Raw genomic sequence first — 23,754 nt, forward strand, 5'->3', positions numbered from 1 at the left:
TCATCCTTATGTTTGCTAGAAAAGCAGATGAGAGGAAATCATTTTCTCAAGCCATGTTCTAGACTGAATTACAGCCAATGTGTCAGAAAGAAGATAATAAAAAAATGCAATAGCAAACAGCTAGGTAGTGGTTTTAACATACCATTTTCACATATATACTTTCCTCTTTAACATCCTGGGAGATAATGTAGATGCTTTTATTTTCACCATACAGATGGAGAAATTAAAGCCCAGAGAGGAGGCATGATCTGCTGAAATTCACACAACTGGCCCCTAACACAGCCAGCCACAATTTAAATCCAGGTGTCTCTATTCTAGAGACAAGGGACCGATCCACTGTGCATGAAGAGAGGACATGTCAGACAGACATTTCTCCTTGGTTAATCAGAAAGGATTTTAAGCGAGGGTGTAAAAGAAAATCTTAGAAGAGCGGAGTTCTAAGCAAAACAAGGAAGAAAGCAGCATGTCACGATCATTCTCTTAGGGTTGGCGAATTTTTCCAGGCTCAGGAGCTCATGGAAGGAATCCACCAAAAGAGGAGTGTGGGGGGCAAAATAACAGAGGAAGGCTAATGGCCTCCAAAGGGGGGATGGGAATGGTAACATTTGCTGCAGGGCCCTCTCTGCCCTCACTCCTGTGTTGAAACGTTTATAGATATTCTCCCACTTAATTCCCCCAACTCTGAATGTGCAGTATTGTCATTCCCATTTACGAGGGAGGACCCTGAGGTCAAGGTCACATAGACAGTGTGTGGTGGAATCAGGATTTAGAGCTTATATTTGCCCACCCCAGGTTATGTAGGCCCTGAGGCTCACAGAGGAGGCAAGATCCACAATGTCTTTCAAAAGTGCATAATAAGCTGGAACTCTCTCAGAAGTGCATAATAAGCTGCAGGACAAATGTAAGAAAAAATAACAAGCTGTATATTATAAAATTAAGCTGTATAAAATGAAATTAAGCTGTAAAAAATGAAATTAAGCTTTAGGTTGGCTGTAGGAAGGCTAAATTTTAAAATCATCACATGGCATTATCCCAACCCATGAGAAGCAGAATCTTCAGTACATAGAGAAAGAACGGGGAAGGCTGACCTTAGACAGGGAGTAGACTAGCAACAGCTCCAACAGCTGACCTGGAATATATGTAAGCATAGCCAGCAAAGAGACAGGGAATGCTTTACCTCCTAATGAGAAAGGAAGAAAAATAATCAACAACAGACAGCAAGGGAATAGTCTTCATCACTGAGGGATGTGGGTTATAGCAAGTCCACGGGGCTGTTGTGTGAATTCAGTGAGATGAATATATAAAGGCCTGGGCAGAAGAAGTGATGTGTTCGAGATATCCGATGCATGTGAAGGAGATGAAATAAACTGTCCTCTGTGTCACAACCAACTGAGCCACCCACGTGCCCCCCAAAAAAGGAAACTTTTTAAAAGTCAAACATATCTAACAATGGTCAACCAACTACTAAAGTAATTCACTTTAAAAATTGGAGGATTTTTTCCTGCTCCTACAACTTCAGAACAAACCACCAACATGTTTCCTTTTCCTTGCAGAGATAACCCAACTGCACAATCTCTATGAAGGTCAGCGAGCGGGAAATCAAACTCTATCCCCGTATTCTGGAGTATGAGATCATTAAACCACGTAAGCTCAGAACTAAAAAGAGCCTAAGAGACCAACTTGTCTACCCTTCTCATATTACAGAGAAGACTTTGAGTCCTGGAGAATTTAATTTTTTTTTTAAGATTTTTTTTATTTATTTATTTGACAGGCAGAGATCACAAGTAGGCAGAGAGGCAGGCAGACAGAAGGGGGAGCAGGCTCCCTGCTGAGCAGAGAGTCCGATGTGGGGCTCGATCCCAGGACCCTGGATCATGACCTGAGCCGAAGGCAGAAGCTTTAACCCACTGAGCCACCCAGGCGCCCCAGAGTCCTGGAGAATTTTAAAACTTCCTATGATCACAAGGCAAAATGGGATTTGAATCATAGATGCAAGCCCATCAGCCAATGCCCCTGCCATTACATGAGGCCACCCCCAGGAATAGCAGAGGAACCAGAGCTGCTGAGCTCTTTCAAATCCACTGACATCCAGTTAGGAAAGAACCATGTGGGCAAATTAGAAGACCAAGACATAGACACTGCCTTCGGTGTGTCCACAGTCCTTCAGAATGAACTGGACACATGTGAACATGACCCAGTTAACAGGAATATCAAACTGAGAAACTGCCTGCATTTTCCTAAGGTGACCTAAAAAGTAGTCACAGGGTTGCAGACTGAAGCAAGCTCCTAGGTATTTGGTTACTCCTCTGGAGGTTGGTGTGCCTGACCAACTCACCAAACTCATGTTTAGTTCCAACTCACCTCTTTACCTCACCCCCTCACCCAGGGGTACAGCTGCACAGAGCACTGACGGCCTCCTGGCCCTTAAGTCAAAGGACATCAATGTCACCTTTAGAAACCATGGCAATGCCTTCTTTCCCCTAGGGCTGCTGCTGGGATACCAAGAACTTCCTCTAATTAATCTAATGCCTGTCCTATGGAGGTTCACCCTCTCACTCATCCAGTTATTCAATAGTCTAAGATTGCCTCCAACATACAAAACAACAGAACAAAGAGTGAGGAGGCAATCTTCCTCACTCATTATCTAAAATTATAGTTAAACTATACAAAAACATCTTCATGTTCTGACATTTCTGGAAAAATACTTTCAGGTGACTTCTCATGTAGACGTTCTAAGATTTATAATCTTAAAAAAAAAACATGCTTGCTCAAAGAAATATGTATCACCTTTTAGAAAAGAGCTTTTTCTTTAACAATGAAAGAATCTAATTGATAGTTTTTCTAAGAAAACAAAATATTGGTTTAAAAATTTAGTTATTCCTGGGGTTATTCCATAGTTGGTTAAGGATCTGACTCTTGGTTTCAGCTCAGGTCATGATCAGGGTTGTGAGATCGAGCCCCACATCGGGTTCCACACTCAACACAGAGTCTGCTTGAGATTCTTTTTCTCTCTTTGCACCTTCCCCTGTGCTCTCTCTTTTAAAAAAAAAAAATCTTTTTAAAAAATTTAGTTATTGCATTGTAACTCAATTCCATCTCACTACATTCTGTTCCTGATACCATTTCCCTGATGCTGTCTTATGTGTTCTTTATCAGTAGAGGAGGGGGGTGAGGAGAAGGAGACCAAAAGCGACTGAGTGTTCATGGAATCCTCACAACAGTCTTCTCATCTAGGTATACCTGTACCCATTTACAGAATCACAGTAGAGTTAGTACACTCCAGAAAGGGGAGGCATCTCTAATAATAGGTCCAACAATCGTCTCATGATAAAAACAAGGACATGGAGCATGTGTCAGCAACTCTGTTAAGAACTTTCATATCACAGTGTGCTTTCTATGTGCCAGACCCCATGTGCTTTCCTTATTTAAGTCATTTTATCTCCTCTATAGTATTGGTACTCTCATTATCCACCTTTAACAGCCAAAGAAACTAGTCACATAGTTGGTCAGTGGCAGAGCCAGTGTTCGAACCCAGCAGCCTTGTTCCCCGACTATGGCCTTAACCCCCAAGCCAAGTGCCTTTGCCAGACAAGGGGCCCTGCCCAGAGCCCCCAGTCGGTAGGTGACACTGCTGGAATGCAGCCTGCAGACCACAAGACTCCAGAGACATGTCCTTCATCACTGAGCTGCATCAACACCTCCCTTTGCCAAAGCTTACACCTGCATTTAGTGTCCTTGACTCTGTCTTCTTCCTCTTTGGGGACCTGGCTTCATTACTTGCTTTATACACTTCCTCTCCCTACTAGACTCTTCCATTTTGCCAAAAAAAAAAGTCTACAGATCGCAGCAAACTCCTCCCTGGACCCTGCTTCAGACTTAACTGTCACCCTCTCTTTTCTCCATAGCCCCTTCTTTGGAATAGCCTGCACGCACTACCACTCCTCCAGGCCTAGTCTCTGTCTGACTCTCAAGTCTCTGAAAACGGTCTCCTACCCCTCCATTCTCCTGGCCCCTCTCCCAGCTCCAGCCAGCAAGAACCTTTCTGGGGCATTTGTGGGCGTCTCCTGAATAGAAGCAGCTCTCCATTTCCATTTCACACTCTTGTTCACGCTCTTCCCTCCACCTGGATCGCCTTCCCAGCCATGACCTTGTCTCGCTCAAGTCCTGCTCATCTTCCAAGTCCAGATCCAAGCAGTTAGCTGGAGGCATTGACTCCTTCCTCTGAGCTTTATGACCTCCTTTCTCAGTACTTCTTATTTAAGTACAGGTCTTATGTCCCCGAGGCTGTACCTGATTTCCTGTGGCAACTTCCATCTCAGGCTCGATTCTCAACTCCAGATCTTCCTGCATAAACTTCCACCAGAGCTTGCTGAGCTCGTGGGTCACTTGCTGCCCTGTGGGTAAGAACTGCATCTACCAATACTCACCTTGGAGAACTGCCTGTCCTCACAGAGAACCACATCTGATCCTCTGGAAGTAGGCAGAAGTAAATGATTTTTAGGAAATCAAGGGATTTTGATAGCAGAAAGAGGTGATTAGAAATGTGGCTCAGTGTAACTTCCTGCTTAAGAAGAAACATTTCTTAAGCTGGTAGAAATCACTACTGAAATGCTATAGCTAAATGTTCATTCGTGTGTTGACTTGCTCCACTAAATGTTCCCAGTCATTTCAATTTAATAGGTTCAGTCAGCTATGGTTTGGAATGTTAATACTGTATTAAACAGTATTTAAGAGCTCTGTGTATTCTATCACCAAATCATTTTTCTCCAGGAGGATGGTGACTGTATGAATCCCCAAAAAGCCTCCATTAAGAACACACAGTGAGGGGCACCTAGGTGGCTCAATGGGTTAAACCCTCTGCCTTCAGCTCAGGTCATGATCTCAGGGTCCTGGGATAGAGCCCCACATCAGGCTCTCTGGCTCTCTGTTCCGTGGGGAGCCTGCTTGTGATCTCTGTCTGTCAAATAAATAAATAAAATCTTAAAAAAAAATAAAAAAAGAACACACAGTGAGGTGCCTGGGTGGCTCACTGGGTTAAAGCCTCTGCCTTCATTCGGCTCGGGTCATGATCCCAGCGTCCTGGGATCCAGCAGGGAGCCTGCTTCTCCCTCTCTCTCTCTGCCTGTCTCTCTGCATACTTGTGATCTCTGTCTGTCAAATAAATAAATAAATAAAATCTTAAAAAAAAAAAAAAAGAGCACACAGAGGTATCTCATAAATATCAGTTAAGCACAATAGGACCCTCAGTTGTCAGGTCCTAGGTGAAGTGCACATGCTTGCCAGATATTTTAAGAGTCACCCCATCCTTAATTACCTTCATAAGATTTCAACACACCATGCACAATAATTTTTACCCACAGTGCTTTGTAATGCTATTAGTCCTCTTCTGCAGCCAAAGAAATTGAGACTCAAAAAAGTTAAGTAAATTAGCCAACCATTTGTTTGACTATAAAAACAAGTGCTATAAGATGAGGATTAAAGAGTGTAATTGTCATGATGAGAACTTAGTATAGAATTGTTGAATCACTATATCGCACACTTGAAACTAACATAACATTATATGTTAACTATACTGAAATTTTAAAAACTTAATGAAAAAAACCTCAATGCTCTGAATTCCATATAAACACTATGTATCTAGAGGAAAGCAATGAGATAGGTATCCTCAAATATTACCAATGGGAGGGCACACAGAGAAAATATTTCCAGAAAGCAATGGCAAGACATACATTAAGAATAAATATGTATATGTGTGTATATGTGTCTGTAATATTATATATATAGTATTCACCCACTAATTACACTTCTAGGAATAGATCCTATGAAAATAACCAGAGGTGTGATTTTTTAAAGTATAAAGATATTTATTATTATATTATTTGCAATAATGATAAATAGTAAGCAAAATAAGAAAAGCTAAGCAATAATATAGTAAGATGCAGTCCTTTGAAAGAAATTTTTAAGTTGTCTTTAAGATAATAAAGTGCAGAGTACCTGGATGGCTCAGTTGGTTCTTAACTGCCTTCAGCTCAGGTCATGATCCTGGAGTCCCAGGATCGAGTCCCGCACTGGGCTCCCAGCTCTATGGGGAGTCTGTTTCTCCCTCTGACCTCCTCCCCTCTCATGTTTTCTCTCACTCTCTCTCAAATAAATAAATATTTTTTAAAAGGATAATAAAGTGCACTGGCATACTAGTAAGTGGAAAAAAAAAGGTCTGAAACAGAATATATAGTATGATTCTAACTCAAAAGGCTGGAGAAACACAAATCAATCACCAGCAATAGTTGCCTTTCTTATTTACATGTTTTCGTTTTCAAAATTTTCCATCAAATTTAGATACTACTTTTGTAATTTGGGGAGAAAAAAAACCCTGTTATTTAAAGACAACAAATAGGGGCACCTGGGTGACTCTGTTAAACGTCTGCCTTTGGCTTAGGTCATGATTTTGGGGTCCTGCGATGGAGTCTTGCATCCAGCTCCATACTTGGCAGGGAGTCTGCTTCTCCCTCTGCCTCTGCCCACCATTTGTGCTCTCTCTCAAATAATAAACAGACAAACAAACAAATAAGACAACAAATTAATTATTTAAAAATCATATCCACAGTTACCCAGGGACTTAAAGCTAACTTTTGCCTTCAGCCTCAGGATGCTGGTTCCTGCACCACTCTCTCACCGTGCAGAGGAGTGAGCCATCATATAAAATGCACCAGCTTCACAGTGTGATCAGTCAGCTCTGTAAAATGGACAGTTAGTAAGAAGCAAATGATATTTGATTGCTTCATATGTAGTCGTATGTAGACGCAGCCCCAGAAAGGGGGGCCAGAACCATTTCCCACAGATAATGCACATTGTCTACCCTGCTTCCTGCAATTTTATTTCTTAAATATACCAGGACTGCTGGACTCCTCTCAATTTCTAATGCTTTCTTCTAGTCATTTAATAATACCCTTTTTCAAATATAGGTTATCACTGAATCTGAGGACAGGACAACCCTCAAATCCCTCACAAACCAAAATTAAACTGCTGTAAAACATTTTCACTCCATCCTCTCAGAAAGGGAATGGGAGTTAGAACCCTCTAGACCTTCCAAAGCAATGGCCATTAACCAACAACCTGTAAAATTCTTACCCATAGTAAATGTGTAATATCTTAAAGGACTCCTCAATGCATTTAACATTCTGTCCTATAAGTAAGGTTTCCCAAATGAATACATTTGTTCTTATGTGAATCATATCTGTATTCTACATACAGGTCTCTAACAGACTTGTCACTCTTGGGCTATGTTTTCATTTATAAATGAAAGAAAAAAAAAAATGGGTGACCTGGGGGAGTTCACGTTCTACTACCTACATTACACTTTGAGAGGATTACATCATCGGTCATTGTCATTGTCCTGGTGATCTTAGGGACTTAACTGTGGTAGGTAGTTCCAACATTGGGGTATAACAAGGAAAGGAGTTGACAATGAGCAAAAGTGTCTTTTTCTAAAATACGCACATATAGAGCTCCAAAGTAAATCTAATTTCTAAATGGACTCAGTTCCAACTGCACACACTAGTTTCTTCCTAGAGACAATCATGATGCAAATATAAAGGGGGAGGAGACATTTGTAGTTTTTGATGATGTAGGACAGACACGATTTTCACTGTTCTTTAACACCTCACTAAGCAAAGGACACCCAAAGTTACTTCAAATCAATGATTAATAACACTGCCCCACAGATTACCATGGAAACCAATACATTAATTCTGGGTCATTTCTTCTGACTATAGGACAAATTGTTAGTTTGACTAAAGCAAAAAAGAGGAGATATTTGTATTTCCCAAAAGTTGCTAGCTAAACCTGGTTAACTTAATTAATATTCCCTTCAGACCTGATAAATGTTACTCTACCACCTGATAATAAAGTAGGAATTTCATGATCATAAAACAGAACATAAAACAGGATCGTAAAATTCCTGAGTATGACTCCTTTAAGAAAAGCTTTCGGTCAAGACAAAGTAAAAGGATGTGTTACAGAAGGAAATCATTACCAGTGCTTTCTATTGTCACTTAACTCTCTTTCCAGAAGCTCTTTAATGATAGCTTTAAGATTTATAGATATGAAGCACATTCCCAACACTGATAGATCATTCAAGCTTTCTTTGACTTGAGACCATTCCCCTTGGGTCCTTCCTCCGTGTACCCTAAACGTAGGCACAACAGCTTACAAGAGCTTCAGATAAATCACTCTGGCCATAAATAGTAAATGTATTTCACAGAACATTTCTAGAAACCTTAACTTGTTCTACTTTTTAAATGCTGATTTTTTTTTTAAATAGTGGCTTAGATTTGGAAATATCTATTTTATCCCTGCCTCGAAAAGGGAATGGAGCAAGGGAAGTTTGGGCATTTTGAAGTTTGTAGTCCAACAAGTTTTTATTTTACAGGCATCAAAGTCTAAATAAATTGATTCAATTATTAAATTAATTTTTCTATGTTGTCCTTTTGGAATTAGAGGTATTAAAAACGGGGGCAGCTCAGAGCACACTGGTATGCTCTGATAAATAGAATGCTTTCAGGAATCGCTATGCTACCACGCAGTCTCTACAAAAGAAATGTTCTATCCTTGGACCATTTCATCACAACCTTTTTCTTATTTCTAGTCAACTTTATTACTGTTTAATGAAAATAGTTATTTTAAGTTTTATTTTCACAATTTTTTTCCTTGCAAAGTTATGTTTCATTCTTAAGAGATTTTTTTCAGTAGCAATTATAGAGAATAAGTACTCTTAAAGTTCAGGACTCAGAACTCTGCTACTCAGTACCTTTTGCCTTATAACATTGAGATTTATGAGCTCTTTCTGCTCTGCACTATTTGAAGCTGAAGCTGAGAAAAGAACAGAAATTAAATCTATAGAGATTTGTCTTACACTTACCTATTTTCTTCTAAATGTGCCATTTTCTCTTGATACTGTCTTCCTTACTCAGACAAGAGGCTCGCACAAGAGGCTCACACTCCCATTGCCAGACTAAGCTTGCATTTAACAAATTCACACCACTCATCCGTCCACTCTTCAAACAGGCAAAGCCCATTTCCCTCCTTCACCCCAGAGTGCTCAAAGTAAAGAAAGTGGTGGGGTGGGGGTGGGGGGGTGGCTAAGCGTTTTCTTGTTGCTGTTTTGGAAAGGGGCGTTTTCCTGCAATTTTCCAACTCCTCTGATTTTCACTTAAGACAAATCTCAATACCACACTCTTTGTGCCTGTCAGTTCTTGAGGGCCTACAGCCTCCTTGAGGTAGAAGGGCGCGGGGGGGGGGGGGGGGGGAGGAGCGCGGTGCTTGGGGGCTGTTTTCTGAATCACCATCCCGGGAGCATTATTTGCTGTTTTCTCCAGTTCCTGCTCTTTGGGGTTACATCTTCTGAAGTGTCAATCATCCTTAAAGCAAGGAGAGCTGCTGAGCTCTCCAGCAGCACCGGCAAGTGAGCACCGTGAGCACCGGCTCCGATGCGCGGCGGCCGCGCTGCGGGGGCGGAGGCTTACCTGTGGGGCATGCCGGTGGTGTAGGCGCTGGTGTGCTCGCCCGACAGCTCGTAGAGTTTGAGGTACCAGTTCATCTCTGCTTCGCGCACCAGAGCCAGTTGCCGTGCCCTGAGCTGGCTCTGCCCCGAGGGGCTGAGGCTGCTGTCTTTCCCATCGTCAGGGGCTTTCTTGGGAGATTTGTCTTTGCCCCCTGTGGAAAGCCCAGATTGTTTCCTTAACTTGGAATGCTCTTCTGCTATCTGACTCCCGGCGGCCCCGGTCCGGGCAGCCAGCATCCTGGAGGCTCGTGTCTGTCTATCAGAGGAGACTCTAAGTCACTGTCATCAAAGTAATTTGAATTGATTTTCCTGCTTCTGTCTCCCTCGTCTTCCCTGTCCTCCCCCCATCCCCTTAACCTTATCCTGCCAGAGAGCTGTAATTGAGCCAAGTCTATGGCTGGGGACGAAAGACTATCTCTAACTTTCCTGAGGAAGAGCTAAGGCGGCCACTACCTGTGATATCTTCCAACGTGGGAGTTTAAAAAACAAACAAACAAACAAACAAAAACAAAAAACAAAAAAAAAAAAAAACCTCTAATAATATTGGAATGCTGAAGTGTGCAGTGTTATTTCTTCTTGGAAGCTAGGATTGAATTCATGGGGAAAAAAAAAAAAAGAACAAAACAAAACAAAAAAAACCCTCTGAACTTCAGAACATTCATGTAAAAAAAAAAAAAAAGAAAAAAAAGAAAAGAAAACTCTGAATCTTAGAACCTTATATTTGGTCATCAAGTTATTTAAGAATAAAAAAGACATCTAGAGGTTCATTAGCCATTCTTAGAGTCCCTTTAGTTTTTAGAGTTAAATGTGAATTTTCTCAAATAAGTTTAACAATGTCAATGGGGGAGATCATTTCTTTTGTGTAAGCCTTAAAATGATGTTTAATTTATTTCATAATCCCCTGGGAGGGGGGGGGGCTTTTTGAATGTCAGTGAGCCATGTAACATCAAACATTCTTTCATTCCCAAAGAAGAATGTTAAACCCACCATGACTGATTCAGTAGCTAACCCTCTCAGCACTTCTAAAGGATGGAAGGCCTGAGAAGCCCTTTACAACTGAGGAGACCAGGTTGAAGTTAGAATGACAAAACTATTAGATGGAAAGAAAGTGGGAAGAGCCTGTGTGTGCAGATGTGTATTGGGGGCGGAAGGGTATGTGTTCAGCGCCCCTGAAAACTAGCCCTGAAGATGGGAAGTTCAGTTAATGGCCCTTGTGCTTAAGTCCCATGGGGCTGACCCACACATGTTTACCGATCTGTCCTAACTCAAGGAATGATGATATTAGTGCCCACCTAGTTGTCTACCACAAAGTTGTTTGATGACCCACTAAACCCAGGTATCCCCCAACCAGTATCATTCCCTTTTCTGTCAGCTGCCTCATTGTCAGCTACATGTGAAGAACCAGAGAAAGTTGATTAATTTCTCTACCCATACAAGACCATAAATTAAAAATCAGAGAGGAATAGTGAAGTTTTATAGCCTCTGAGAATGACAAGAGAGAAAGTAGGAAAGACAAGCTTCTTCTTAAAAAGCTAACTCTTTCAAGACTCTTAATCTCACAAAACAAACAGGTTTGCCAGGGGGAGGAGGGTAGGGAGAGGGTGGCTGGGTTATGGACATTGGGGAAGGTTGTGCTATGGTGAGTGCTGTTAGGTATGTAAACCTGGAGATTCCCAGAACTGTACCCCTGGGGCTAATAATACATTACATGTTTATTAAAAATTTTTAAGAAATTAAAATTTTTTTTTAAAGTTAACTCTTCCAAAAATCATAGAGATGACTTTGGGGATCCCTACGGCTGCTAATTAATCAAAGCCAAGAATGAGGGAACAGCAAATTACACCATGAGGGCTCTCCCATATTTAGGCAGAGTTGTTTAATGTTACCATCTAGAGTAGTTAGGATTAGAACTATGACCACAAAGCAAAGTGTCACCTAATACACTGAGCAAAGGGCAAGGAGGCAGCTGCTAGCAAGTACCATAGTTGGCTCTCGCCGACATGGGGGAGGCCGAGGAACACGGAGTACCAGCAGCTGCAGCCTCCCCAGTTTCTCTCCCTGCCCCTCATCACTTGAGTCATCAAAGAGCTCTAATAATAAAGGTATCCACAACAATAGAATTCTCAAAGTGTAGACTCTGAGGACTGTCTCCCTAGTTTGATATTTTTGGTCACATATCAATAGGGGAATCTGAAGTGGAATTGGGGAGGGGAACTACGTTCATTCAGCCCAAGTGGTCTTACAGTTCCCCGCATTGCCTTTCTTAGGAGGCAGTGCTGTTGTGTTCAGGAGCTCTGCTCTAAAGTCAGACCACTTGGGTTTGAATTCTAACTCCATCACTTAATCAGCTCTATGATCTTAGGCAAATTACTTAACCCCACTATGTTTTACTTTCCTCATCTATACAGAAAGGATTAATTGTAGCAGTAGCTACAATAGCCCTCATTCTTTTTTTGTGGCTGAATAATATTGCATTGTCTGTACACACCACAATTTATCAATTTATCCCTCAGTGGACACTTAGGTTGTTTCCATATCTGGGCTATTGTAAATAATGCTGCAATGAACACAGGGGTGCTTATATCTTTTTGAGTTCATGTTTTTGTTTTCTTTGAATTAATTCCCAGAAGTGGATTACTAGGTCATATGACAGTTCTACTTTTAATATTTTTTAGGAAATAAACTAGGTGTCCACCAGTGGATGAATGGATAAAGAAATTGTGCTTATATACATACACAGACACATCTACAACAGAATACTATTCAGCTATAAAAAAAAAAAGAAAGAAAGCTTGTAATTTGTGACAACATGGATGGACCCTGAGAGCGTAATGAACTCAAAAAAGTAAGTTGGATAGAGAAAGACATACACCATATGATCTCGTTTACATGTGGAACCTTGAAAAAAAGAAGAGAAAAGAAAGCTCACATATACAGACATCAGATTGGTGGTTGCCAAGGGTAGGATGTTGGGGTGGGAGAAATTTTTTTTTTAATGTAATCTCACTATTTTTTTTTAGCCAATGTATGTGTCTATATCTATATAAATCTTGGATTTATTCTTTTATTTATTCATAATTTTTGAATTTCTACCTAGGAAATCCCCAAGAATAAGGTAAGCATGAAAGCATGACACAATACTGAAGAAGAATGAACAAGAATGAACCTTATGGTACTGAACTGGGGAAGATTCACAGGCTAATTAAAAAAAAAAAAAAAGGAAGAAGCCAGGTACCTTAAGGAAAAGACACAGCAATAGAATAGCAACTATATACCATAGTGATTTCCCCAGTCCTTTCCCCCAAAAGGCCTTTCTTAAGTAAAATAGTAGAAGCAGGATAATACATAGAAGTTTTTGAGGGAATGGAAAGAAGGAAGGAAGGAAGGAAGGAGAGAGACAGGGAAGGGGGAGGGAAGAGGAGGGAGGGGGATGGGGAATCAGAAGGGGGTAGTAGGGAACAGAAAGTAGAGCAGAGTCAGAAAGGGAAAAATCACACCCAGCCTAGGCACAAGCTAAAGTAGATTGTCCATAAACACTCAGGAAAGGAAGAAGATGGAACTCCAGGGGCACAAAAGGAAAAAAATAAAATAAAATAAAAAGACAAAAAGACAAACCTCAGCTACAATGACTAAAAAGTCTTGATTGAGAGAAAAAAAGGCACATGAGATAATATTAGAAACAAAAATGCTACAGAAACAGCAGTATTTAAAATTAATAAGGGGCGCCTGGGTGGCTCAGTTGGTTGAGCGACTGCCTTCGGCTCAGGTCATGATCCCAGACTTACAGGATCGAGTCCCACATCGGGCTCCCAGCTCCTTGGGGAGTCTGCTTCTCCCTTTGACCTTCTCCTCTCTCATGCTCTCTCTCACTCACTCTCTCTAAAATAAATAGATAAAATCTTTTAAATTTTTTTTCTAAAATTAAAAAAACCACATGGCCCTCAAATTCTTTAATACCCCTTCCATTAATAGGTGGGAACTATTTTCTTTCTCCTGACTCTGCATGGGCTTGTGACCACCCAGTGGAAATGATGCTATGTCAGAAAGGCCATATGGCTTTCATCCACCACCATTGGGATGTTCATCCCAGGGAAAGCAGCTACCATGTAAAGAATTTGACTACCTTGAGATTGTCATGGTGGAGAGTCACACGCAGGTGCTCTGATCAGTAGTTCCCCCTTAGCTCCTAGACAAAAGCCAACATTAGCTGCCAACTGTGTGAACAAGCCAGCTGGGCGTCCATACACAGTCAGTCCTTCAGGTGACTACAGTCCCAGTCAACACCTGACTGTAACTCCATGGGACACCCCAAGTGAAAATGATCCACCCAGGCCCTTCCCAAATTCCTAACCCACAAAATTGTGAGATAAAGAAAATGATTGCTTTCTTACCAACACTAAATTCGGGGTTATTTATTGTGTAGTAATAGTAACCAGGACATTACTCATATTCTTACGATAAATATTTCACAAAATATGTATGAAGTATTTAGAACTGTATCTAGCATATATTAACATTTAATAAATATTAATACTTATTCTCCAGGTTAGATACTATTACAGCACTAGGATTCAAACTTTCTGCTTATGTTTCCCTTTGTAAAAATGTGAATAACTATCATCTTAAACATTGTTCAATGTATAACATTTGTCATCATAAATAGTAGCCAAGGATGCCATGTCCAGCATATTGTAAGTATGGCTGCTTTAAAAATAAGGTTGTTATTATCTCAAATGTATCCAGTGGAATTTAAATCCCATAGCTATTTGATATCTATCATCATCCTTTTAAAAAATTCATGAACTCACTCTTCTTTAGCAGTTGGAAATTCCACGTTCTTTTTTCTCCCTGAACTTGTTTTTCCAGTCCATTTTCTCACCCAGAATTTTATTCTAATATAAAATATTTGTATGTTTGAAAATATTTTACAGATGAGCCTATCAAATAACTCCTTGCAAGAAAAATTTGAATATAAATGTTAAAATTTTTATTTTCTATATCCATAAGACTCTAAGTTTTATAAAGTATCCTAGGGATTGAGTTATCATGATGATTGTTATTGGACATAACTGATCAAAATTAGATGTTCTAAATTTTGAAAAACTATTGCTTAACATGAGAAGTAAAATTTTATTGAAAACATATCTTTTAATGACACGGATGGGGTTGAATTTTTTTTTTTTTCTGAATTAGGTCATGTATCCATAGAGTAATACTCTTCATTGGTAGAACGAAATAAGATTCAATATCAATTCTATTCTCTCTCTTTTGTTTTTCTTTTTTGAAGATACATGTTCTGAAAACTTCATTCATATAAATAAGTTCATGGAAATAGAAAGGGTTTTTTATTATAATAAAAATTATTCAAGTCTTTAAATGTCTTCTTGGTTATATACAAAAATGACAATGACGTATCTTTTAACAATGATGGGTTAATGATCTATCCAGCAACATCTCTGAGATCAAGAGCTTACCAAAGGAGATGACCGGAAGGAGATTCGAACAGATTTATGTAATAAGAGGATCACTCTGGCTGCTTTGCTGGAACAGACCGTAAGAGGATAGGGAAGCAGAGAGAGGCTCTTGCAATTACCTACAAGAAAGAGAACAGTAGGGCGCCTGGGTGGCTCAGTGGGTTAAAGCCTCTGCCTTTGGCTCAGGTCATTATCTCAGGGTCCTGGGATCGAGCCCCACATCAGGCTCTCTGCTCAGCGGGGAACCTGCCTCCTCCCTCTCTCTGCCTGACTCTCTGCCTACTTGTGATTTCTCTCTCTGTGTTAAATAAATAAATAAAATCTTTTAAAAAAAAAAAAAAAAAGAAGAACAATGACAGCAGTGTAGATGGGTTAAATACACTGGGTAAATAGTGGTGGTATTAAAAGGTCATAAGACTCTGTGTACACATTTTGAAGATGAGAAGGACAGAATTTCGGGATGGGTTGGTGCCAGGAAAACAGTATAAAAGATGGGAGGGGAGCCTGAGTGGTTCAATCCAATCGGTTAAGCCTCTGACTCTATTTCAGCTCAGGTCATGATCTCGGGGTCATGAGAATGAGCCCCAGGTGGGGTTCCCTGCTCTGCAGGAAGTCTGCTTGAGATTCTCTCTTTCTCTGTGTCCCTCTGTCCCTCCCCCACCTCCAATAAATAAACAAATTAAAAAAAAAAAAAAAGGAATGATGAGAAGAATTTTGGCCTGAACCCCTTGCTAAGACTGGGCAGAGGCAGGAGGATCGAGTTTGCTGTGTGTAAGTGGGGATCGTTTTTGTATTTACTCACATGTTCACCTTTTTTTATGCCCTTGTTATTTTTCCCCTGAAGATCCAGGTTTCCATTTACTTCCATTTCCTAGTCAGAACTTCCCTGAATAGTTCTTCTAGGTCGCTAAAAAAGAAATTCTCTTTTATCTGAAAATACCTTATTTCACCTTCCCTCTTAAAAGGTATTCACCCTGAGTTTTTTTATCTTCTATCACTTTTTTTTTTGGGGGGGGGGGCTGCTGATTTAATCATCTTTATTTGTATAAAAAGTTTTATATATTTCCAATAGTCTTTCCATGTTTATCAGTATCAACAAAGATCTAGAAAGTAGCAAGAATAACTTTTTAAAAACTATATATATTTTATAAGCGATATTGTAAATTTTATTTTAAAATTTACTGTGTTACATGTTTTTCCTAGACCCATCAAGAGTTCTTTCAGAAAACTGATTTGAAACTTCACTAAAATGATCACTTTTTGTTTTAGATAATTTTTTATTATTACATTCAATTACGTCAAAAACTAATGATGTACTATATGCTGGCTAATTGGACATAATATCTTCCATCACTTTAAAGATGTTCTTGCCTTTTTTTCTGGCCTCCATATTTCCTGATGAGAAGTCAGTGGCCAAGTCCTTTTTTCCCTTATCTGCAGGGTATGGGGTTTTGCTGGCTGTTTTCCATATTTCCTTTTCCTCTTTCTCTTTGGTTCTGGTCAGTGTGACTAGGGTGTTCTCCAGTTTCCTTTGTCCTTATACTTCGTGGGTTCACTGAATCCATGAGTTTCTGTCTTTCACCAAATTTAAGAATGTTTTGACCGTTGTTTCTACAGACCCTCTCTCCCCTTCTCTGGGACAGCAATAACACATATATTAGATCTTTTGAAGTCATTCATCATGTCCCTGAGGCTCTGTGTGATTTTTCACCCTTTTTCCCCTCTTCTCTAGATTGGGTGGTTTAATCGATAACTCTTCAAGCTCACTTTTTCATTTCTATGTGAAGTGCATCCTGTAACTCTTTAATTTCAACCAATATATTATCCAGTTCAAGAACATTCATCTGGTTATTTTCTATATGATTCTGATGAGATTTATTTTTCTTTTAAGATTTTATTTATTTATTTGACAGAGAGAGATCACAAGTAGGCAGAGAGAGAGAGGAGGAGGAAGCAGGCTCCCTGCCAAGCAGAGAGCCTGATGTGGGACTCGATTCCAGGACCCTGGGATCATGACCTGAGCTGAAGGCAGAGTCTTAACCCACTGAGCCACCCAGGCACTCTCTAATGGGATTTCTTAACTTGTCCTTCTCGGCCAGCATATTGTCCCTGACCTTACTGAGCACAGTTCTAAGAGCTGACTTAAAATACGTATCTGGTCTTTCTTTCTCTAATCGTCCCAAAGTTTTAGCCAGTCTACACACATACATGACAGTTCAGTTTCCCCCAAACAGCGAAATAAACAAATGGAGGGAGGGGCAAGAGAAAAGTGCTCCAGTTATATCTCTCCCTTGTTCAAAGCCCTTCAGTATTTTCCTTATGCCATAAAATAAAGTTGAAACTCATCAGTTGATTTTAAAGGCCAATTACCATCTGTCTCGGGTCTGCCTTTTCAATGTCATGTGTAGCTGCTTCTCTGCACAAAGGACATGTTGCTTCCCTTCTGGTTCCCCTAAGGTTTCTGTTACTTCACACCACCAAATTTCATTGTTCCCTTCCCTTTCTCCCTATCAGTAAAGCTTTCTGCCCACCCATTTCCTAGTTTCCATATTGAAATTCCAGGCAGTCATAAAGCCTCCTCTGACCCCTACAGCCTACAGGGAGCACCTCCTTTCCTGCTCTTGTCATCCCTCTTAGCTGAGCTCATGAGTGTACACTGTTATGACACCTTTCCTACTGAGTTGGACTATCTGCTCCCTTTACTATAATACTTACTCCCTTTCACCTGCTTTTAGTCCCTCTCCTTTGTACCTTTGAGGTCCCACCTTTCACACACACACACACACACACCCCTTCAGCAGCCTCCCTATCATCTTTCCCCTCCACCACTGACATGGGTTCTTGAAGGGCCATGACTGGGCCAGGAATCTAAAAATGATTTTGTTTTGCTTTATTTCTAGAAAACTCCATATAATACTATTTCTAGAAAATTCCATTTAAACAATAAGAGAGAAAGCTTAGAATGTAGTCCTGAAGAGGGTAGCATAATTGATGGCATAATTATCCTTTTTTCCTCCTCTTTCCTCCTCTCCCTTCCCTCAGGCCAAAAACAAACATGAGGCCCGATGATGGATGAGAGTATTAGAGTCGACCTGATAAGGGTTGAGGTTCCTGTCCTACTTGCTCTGTGTGCAAGAAGGCACCTGAGCAGGAGGGAAGCAATGGCGGAGGGAGGCATTTGGCCATGGGGGCCTGGAGGGGAGCCTTCCTAAGTCCCGTGAAACTGGGACACTTTGGGCAGTGAAGAGAGTATTGTTAATAATAATCACACAGAAGCAATAAGCAAACATGGCAATGTTCCTCCAAACAGGACCTACAACCATCGCACACATACCCCCCGCATGATGGAGAACAACAATCTCAGGGTTTCCAGAGCAGTGGTCCATCCCACAGAAGCACACAGACATGACTGACAGAAGGCAGCTGCTGGGAGAGCTGAGGTCAAGACAAGGGAACTCCCAAGTGCTGTACCGTGGGCCCCGATGTGAGGGAAGGCATCTCACTGCAGGGGACCAATGAGCAGCCTGAAGAGCAGGATGAGGACCACATAGATACCAGACACTCCTCCCATGATCAAGATAGGATGGAAGGGCCCTAGAAATTTAGGTTACCCCAAGAAGAGAGGTAAGGAGACAATCTGAGCCCAACTGAGCTGCCATCTGAGAGTGACTGTTTTTCTTGACTTGGCAGCATTTTTGTTCTGCTCTCGATGGAAATGAAGATTTTGTGAGTTAGACACTGAGAAATGAGTGATGTTTCTGCATTCTTGCCATGGATTTTAACATTTTAATTTACTCTCAATTTTTATGCTAAGAAGATCCATCCTCTAATTCATTTCAACGTCCCCTTTATCCTCTGAACTTGGGAGAACTGAATAGAACCCACCAGACCATTCCCAGAGAAGGGAAATGCATGCATCAGCACACAGACGGGGCTGCACACAGAGGCCGTGATGGGCCAGGCCCAGAGGGACACACAGGAGGGCACCAACCACCAAGTCTAAGCAAGGAGAACTCTGAACCAGATTCTTTTCCAAATGAACACCATTGCTTCCAGTCAGAATAACAATGATATGTATTTCTATGACCAATACCCATGTAGCAACAGAGCTGAATCATAGCCCCATGTATTTTCATCACATTCTCCACCCTTAGAGGGGGAGATGCAGGCCCAGAAAGGTTGCGTGACTGTGTGACTTGCTCTACCTTCAGCACCTTCAAAAACTCTAAGCCAGAGGCTGTGTGTCACCAGGAACGCAGATTTGATCCAGGACCAGACTCTCTGAGCATTGAACTTCTTATGGTATGCATTTCTGTCCCTCTTGCTTTATGAGGGACATGTGACTTCTGGTCATAGGTCATAATAAGTGCACACTGGCTGTTTGCTCACTGAAGTTTTGGGGTTTTTCTTTACCTGCCTGTTACAGGGTTGGTTTGTTCCTTTCTGGTAAATTGCTAACCGTGAATTAGGGTTGGTCATCTTCATTACCTTTCAAATACTTCACTCCGGATAGGGAGTCACTTTATATTCCTACAGTGTTTCTGCTGCTTCAATATGCTACACATTTCTCTTAGAACATCATCATTGAAAGAGAATGCAGTTCCTGTTTATAGATTTGAGAACATTGCTATTTATAAAGCATGGAGCAACCCTCTCTCTGAAAATAAAGTTTATTTGGCAAACAAAGAAAACACATCGAAGCCCTCAGTGAAATGTGTGCTAATGGCTATATACCAGCTCTGCAATCACTGCTTTAAGGAAACCTCCAGGGAAAAAGGCTTTTCTGTATGAGCCTTTACCAGCCTCTTCAGAGTCTAGAGATGTAGAAATCACCTCCATTTTCTCCGTCTCCCTCCCGTTAAAGGAGAAGAAGGACTGAGCATAATCCCAAAAAGGAAAAGTAGAAAGCAAAACAGGAGGTGATTATTTTCTTGTTTTTAAAAGCAGGCAAGATCTGACGAAGGTCGGGCAACAGAACCAATGACATTCTGTGATCTTACAAGACACATTTGAGTGTCAGACCAAAGCCACCTGTCTCAGCCATTGCCCAGTACTGCTGTAATTTACTCAAACTTGTGTCTTTAAAACTTGAAAGATGACTCCACACACACACAAAGGGGCTTTTTGGAGTATTGCTGCTGTGATTTTTTTTCGTTTTCTTTTCTTTTCTTTCTTTCTTTCTTTCTTTTTTTTTTTTTTTTTTTTTTTTTTAGTTTCTGGGATAGAATTTAGAGAATCATCAGTTCCATACAACACCCAGTGCTCATTCCATCAAGTGCCCTCCTTAATGCCCATCACCCAGCTACCCCATCCCCCCACCCACCTCCCCTCCAAGAGTCTCTTATGGTTTATCTCCCTCTCTGTTTTCATCTTAGCCTATTTTTCCTTCCCTTCCCCTATCTTCATTTGTTCTGTTCGAGTGCCTGTTTAGGTCTCCTTGCCTTGATTCCCCTCCTGAGATCTGACCCCAATTCAGTCACTCACTATAAAAACAACACACCAGGATTCTTAGTGTGTGGTTTGGTATGAACTCAAGTATTCCTTCACCCCTACCTTGGAATCGCAATTAATTCATACTCTTCGTGGTTGGATACTGTCTCACTACCTGATAGAAAAAGTGACTCCATTTCCCACCACTCCAGACCCTCCGGAAGACCATTTGTATAAGATTAAACTCAACAAAATATTTTGAAGAAGCCCCTCACAGATATTTCCCATCTGTGATGATCACATTGCTTCAAGTCAAGAGGAGCCTCATTAATAAAATCCACAAATATTACAAATGAGAAAGTAAGTGGGAAAATGTAAAACAAAACATGTATGTAAGGATGTGGTTGTCAAATGAAAAGAGAGCATGAGAGATCACGTAAGTCTGGAAAAGCAATAGTGTAAGGAGCTTTGAGCCTGAGACTGAGGAAGCAGATTCCAAGTTGGGAATTTGTTCAACCTCTCTGAGTCCCAAAATACTCATTGGCACAAGAAGGAAACACAGATTACAACGTTTATAAGAAGATTATAGGTAGTATATATATTATAGGTAGTACAACACCCCAGGGCATAATAAGTGCTCAATAAAACTGTAGACATTATTATGATAATAGCTTATCATTTATATTATTTACATTTTAACACCTAGAGTGTTTTTAAAATGTTTTATTTCATTTCATTTCATTTAAATGAAACATACTTTATTTGACTGTACTAAATACACATGGAAGAGTTGGCCCCAATACTTTTTGGGGCCCAATTTTTCTTAGTGTCCAAAAGCTCATTTATACTATTATTGCCCAGTACACAGGAAGTCTAAGGCATGTCATCAGGGAGCTCTTTCCCTCACAAGGTCTGGACTTAATTTAGGAACTGGTGTACACAGGCTAGTTCATGGAGGGGAGATTGGAAACAGAGAAATTTTCTTACGAATATCCGAGGTGCCTGAAGAATGGTAAGGAGCTCTGGCTAGCTAAGATATGAGTTGGGAGAATGTAGAGGACAAGACCAGTAGCCTAGCAGGCTTGACAACACCAACACTGACATGAGAAGAGGAATTCTGACCATTTGCAGGGATGAAGACTGCCCAGAGCTACCCAAAGCATTCCATCATCCCTATAATGTATCTTTAAAAAGGCTAAGAGACACTGTGAAACTTTCCACTGTTATAAGAGATGGTGACTCATTTTCATTTTTCATACTCATGTGATCAATGCTCAGAGAGGCTTTTGCTATTCAAAGGATGGCCCAAGGATCAGTAGTACAGGCAGCACCTGAGAACTCCTTAGAAATACAGAATTACTCCAGACCTCCTAACTCAGGACCTGAATTTTAATAAGCCCCCCCAAGTGATTCAAATGCGTAATGAGTTTGAGAAAGTACTTGCCTGCATGTATTGCCTACTGTGTATATGAAGAGGTCAAATGAGGTGGAGAATGCATATATTTTGAGCAGTACAGAAGAAACTGAGACCTAGACAGATTTAATAAATTTCCTACAATAACCTATGCCTGTTTGATTCTAAAAATCCATGCTCTTTGATAATTGAGCATTAAATTGATAATTTAGACATAAGTTCGATGTCTGTAAAAGAATATGCTTTCTGTACAATGTCATTCTGATAAATGGGAGGATTGAGGCAGATGTTCCCAGGTGGAGGTAGAGGGAAGAAAAAGATTAAAATCAAGACAGGGCAAGTAATCTTTCATAAAGCACCACTGACTGCTGTGTATAGGTCTATAGGTGAGAACCATGTCTGAATGAATTTTGCTTCAAACTGTCAGATCCACTCCTGGCTTTGAGTTCCTCTTTTGACCATAGTTCTTGCTTCTCTCCTCACAGAACCTGATACATGCCTCCCCTTGTCCTGATGCCTAGTGCTGACCATAGTTCTGAAGTACATACACATTTTCTCAAGAATTTCACTTGCAAGTTATAGTGGAAAAGTAAGTGTGGAATGCTGGCATTAACAATGTTTGACCAACTTTTCAGACTCATAACCTGTTTTCTTTCTTAAAAACAATTTTTTAGGGGAAAAGAGAAACAACTAAATTCCTACTAAAGATAAAATGTCAGATTCAGCAAAAGACGGTATGATCCTTTAAACAGATCGGATACCCATTAGGGACTAGAGGCCATCCTCAGAAAATGCGAGCTGAGGTTGTAGAAATAAAAGACAATCTTTTTCAGATTTCTGTGATGTGGAAGAGAGAAATATGGTGGCTAAAGAGAAGAAGGTGTTGATAATTTTAAAGATGGGAAACCCTTGGGGCACCTGGGTGGTTCTGTCAGTTAAGGGTCAGACTGTTGTTGCTTTCAGGTCAAGTCGTGATCTCTGGGTCATGAGATTGAGCCCTGCATTGGGCTCTACACCCAGCATGGAGTCTGCTTGAGATTCTCTCCCTCTCTCTCTCTCCTTCTCTCAGCACTCCACCCCTTCTGTCTCCCAAACTAAAAAAACAAGATGGGAAAAACTTGAGCAACTTTGACTGCTGCCAGAAAGGAGAATCCAGTGTGAGGGACAGGTTGAAGATTACAGAGAGAAACAACAACATTCAGAACAAGGACGCCAGGAAAATGAGGTCATGGAATCCAGAGCACAAGTGGACAAATTGGTCTCAAGCAGGTGCTGGGTAATCTGTTAGTTAGTATAACAGGAGAAATGGTGGGAAGAGGATGGAAGCAGATACCAGAAGGTTTTAGGCTCAATGGAAGAAGGTGAGGAGGTTCCCTTCTGGTGGCCTCTGTTCTCTCTGTGAAGTAAGAGTGAAGGGGTCACGTCACTGCTGGGGATGAAGGAATCATTGGAGAGCCCATGTGTTTGAGGAGACTGAATGGACGTAGTCCCTCTTCAGCAGGAAAGAGCACACTTAAAGAGTTTAACTAAAGAGAATTAATTATGGCGCACTTCAGGTAGATGTGGGCTGGGTCAGCGGAACAAATAGGGAGGCTAAGGACCCAGGATAGAGCAGCAATGGCCAAGAAAAGGGAACGGAGCTCTTGAGAGTGGGAGCCATGAAAGGGGAATTAATTGCCCAACAGAGATGTTCATCAGATCTGTGGTGAGGCTGAGAGGAAACAGGGAAACAGAGAACCCAACTTTCTCTTTCCCTCTGGTGCCTCTGCTGATGTCTCTTTTGACAAGACCCAGCGGAAAGCCAGAAGGCAAGGAGCCAGATGATGTCGTCTGTTAAGGCACAGAAAAGAGAGGTTGAAAATCTATCCACAGGAGAA

The 23,754-nt window shown here is 40.9% G+C and overlaps 1 protein-coding gene across 2 annotated transcripts in view; it reads right to left on the bottom strand.

The window, feature by feature from the left end:
- KCNAB1 (potassium voltage-gated channel subfamily A regulatory beta subunit 1) overlaps positions 1-9,862 on the bottom strand; it is a 405,336-nt gene extending 395,474 nt beyond the window's left edge. Inside the window, exon 1 of one of the 2 annotated variants that reach the window (XM_059163683.1) lies at positions 9,522-9,862. In XM_059163683.1, the coding sequence (XP_059019666.1) occupies positions 9,522-9,796 (275 nt within the window). In that variant the 5' untranslated portion in view covers positions 9,797-9,862. Of the gene's footprint in view, positions 1-8,917; positions 9,086-9,521 lie in introns of those variants that run through there. The other variant, XM_059163686.1, reaches the window with a different exon arrangement.
- Between the last annotated feature and the right edge of the window lie 13,892 nt (positions 9,863-23,754).

Source organism: Mustela lutreola, chromosome 2 (genome assembly GCF_030435805.1).
Source record: "Mustela lutreola isolate mMusLut2 chromosome 2, mMusLut2.pri, whole genome shotgun sequence".
In the NCBI taxonomy this organism is placed as follows: domain Eukaryota; kingdom Metazoa; phylum Chordata; class Mammalia; order Carnivora; family Mustelidae; genus Mustela; species Mustela lutreola.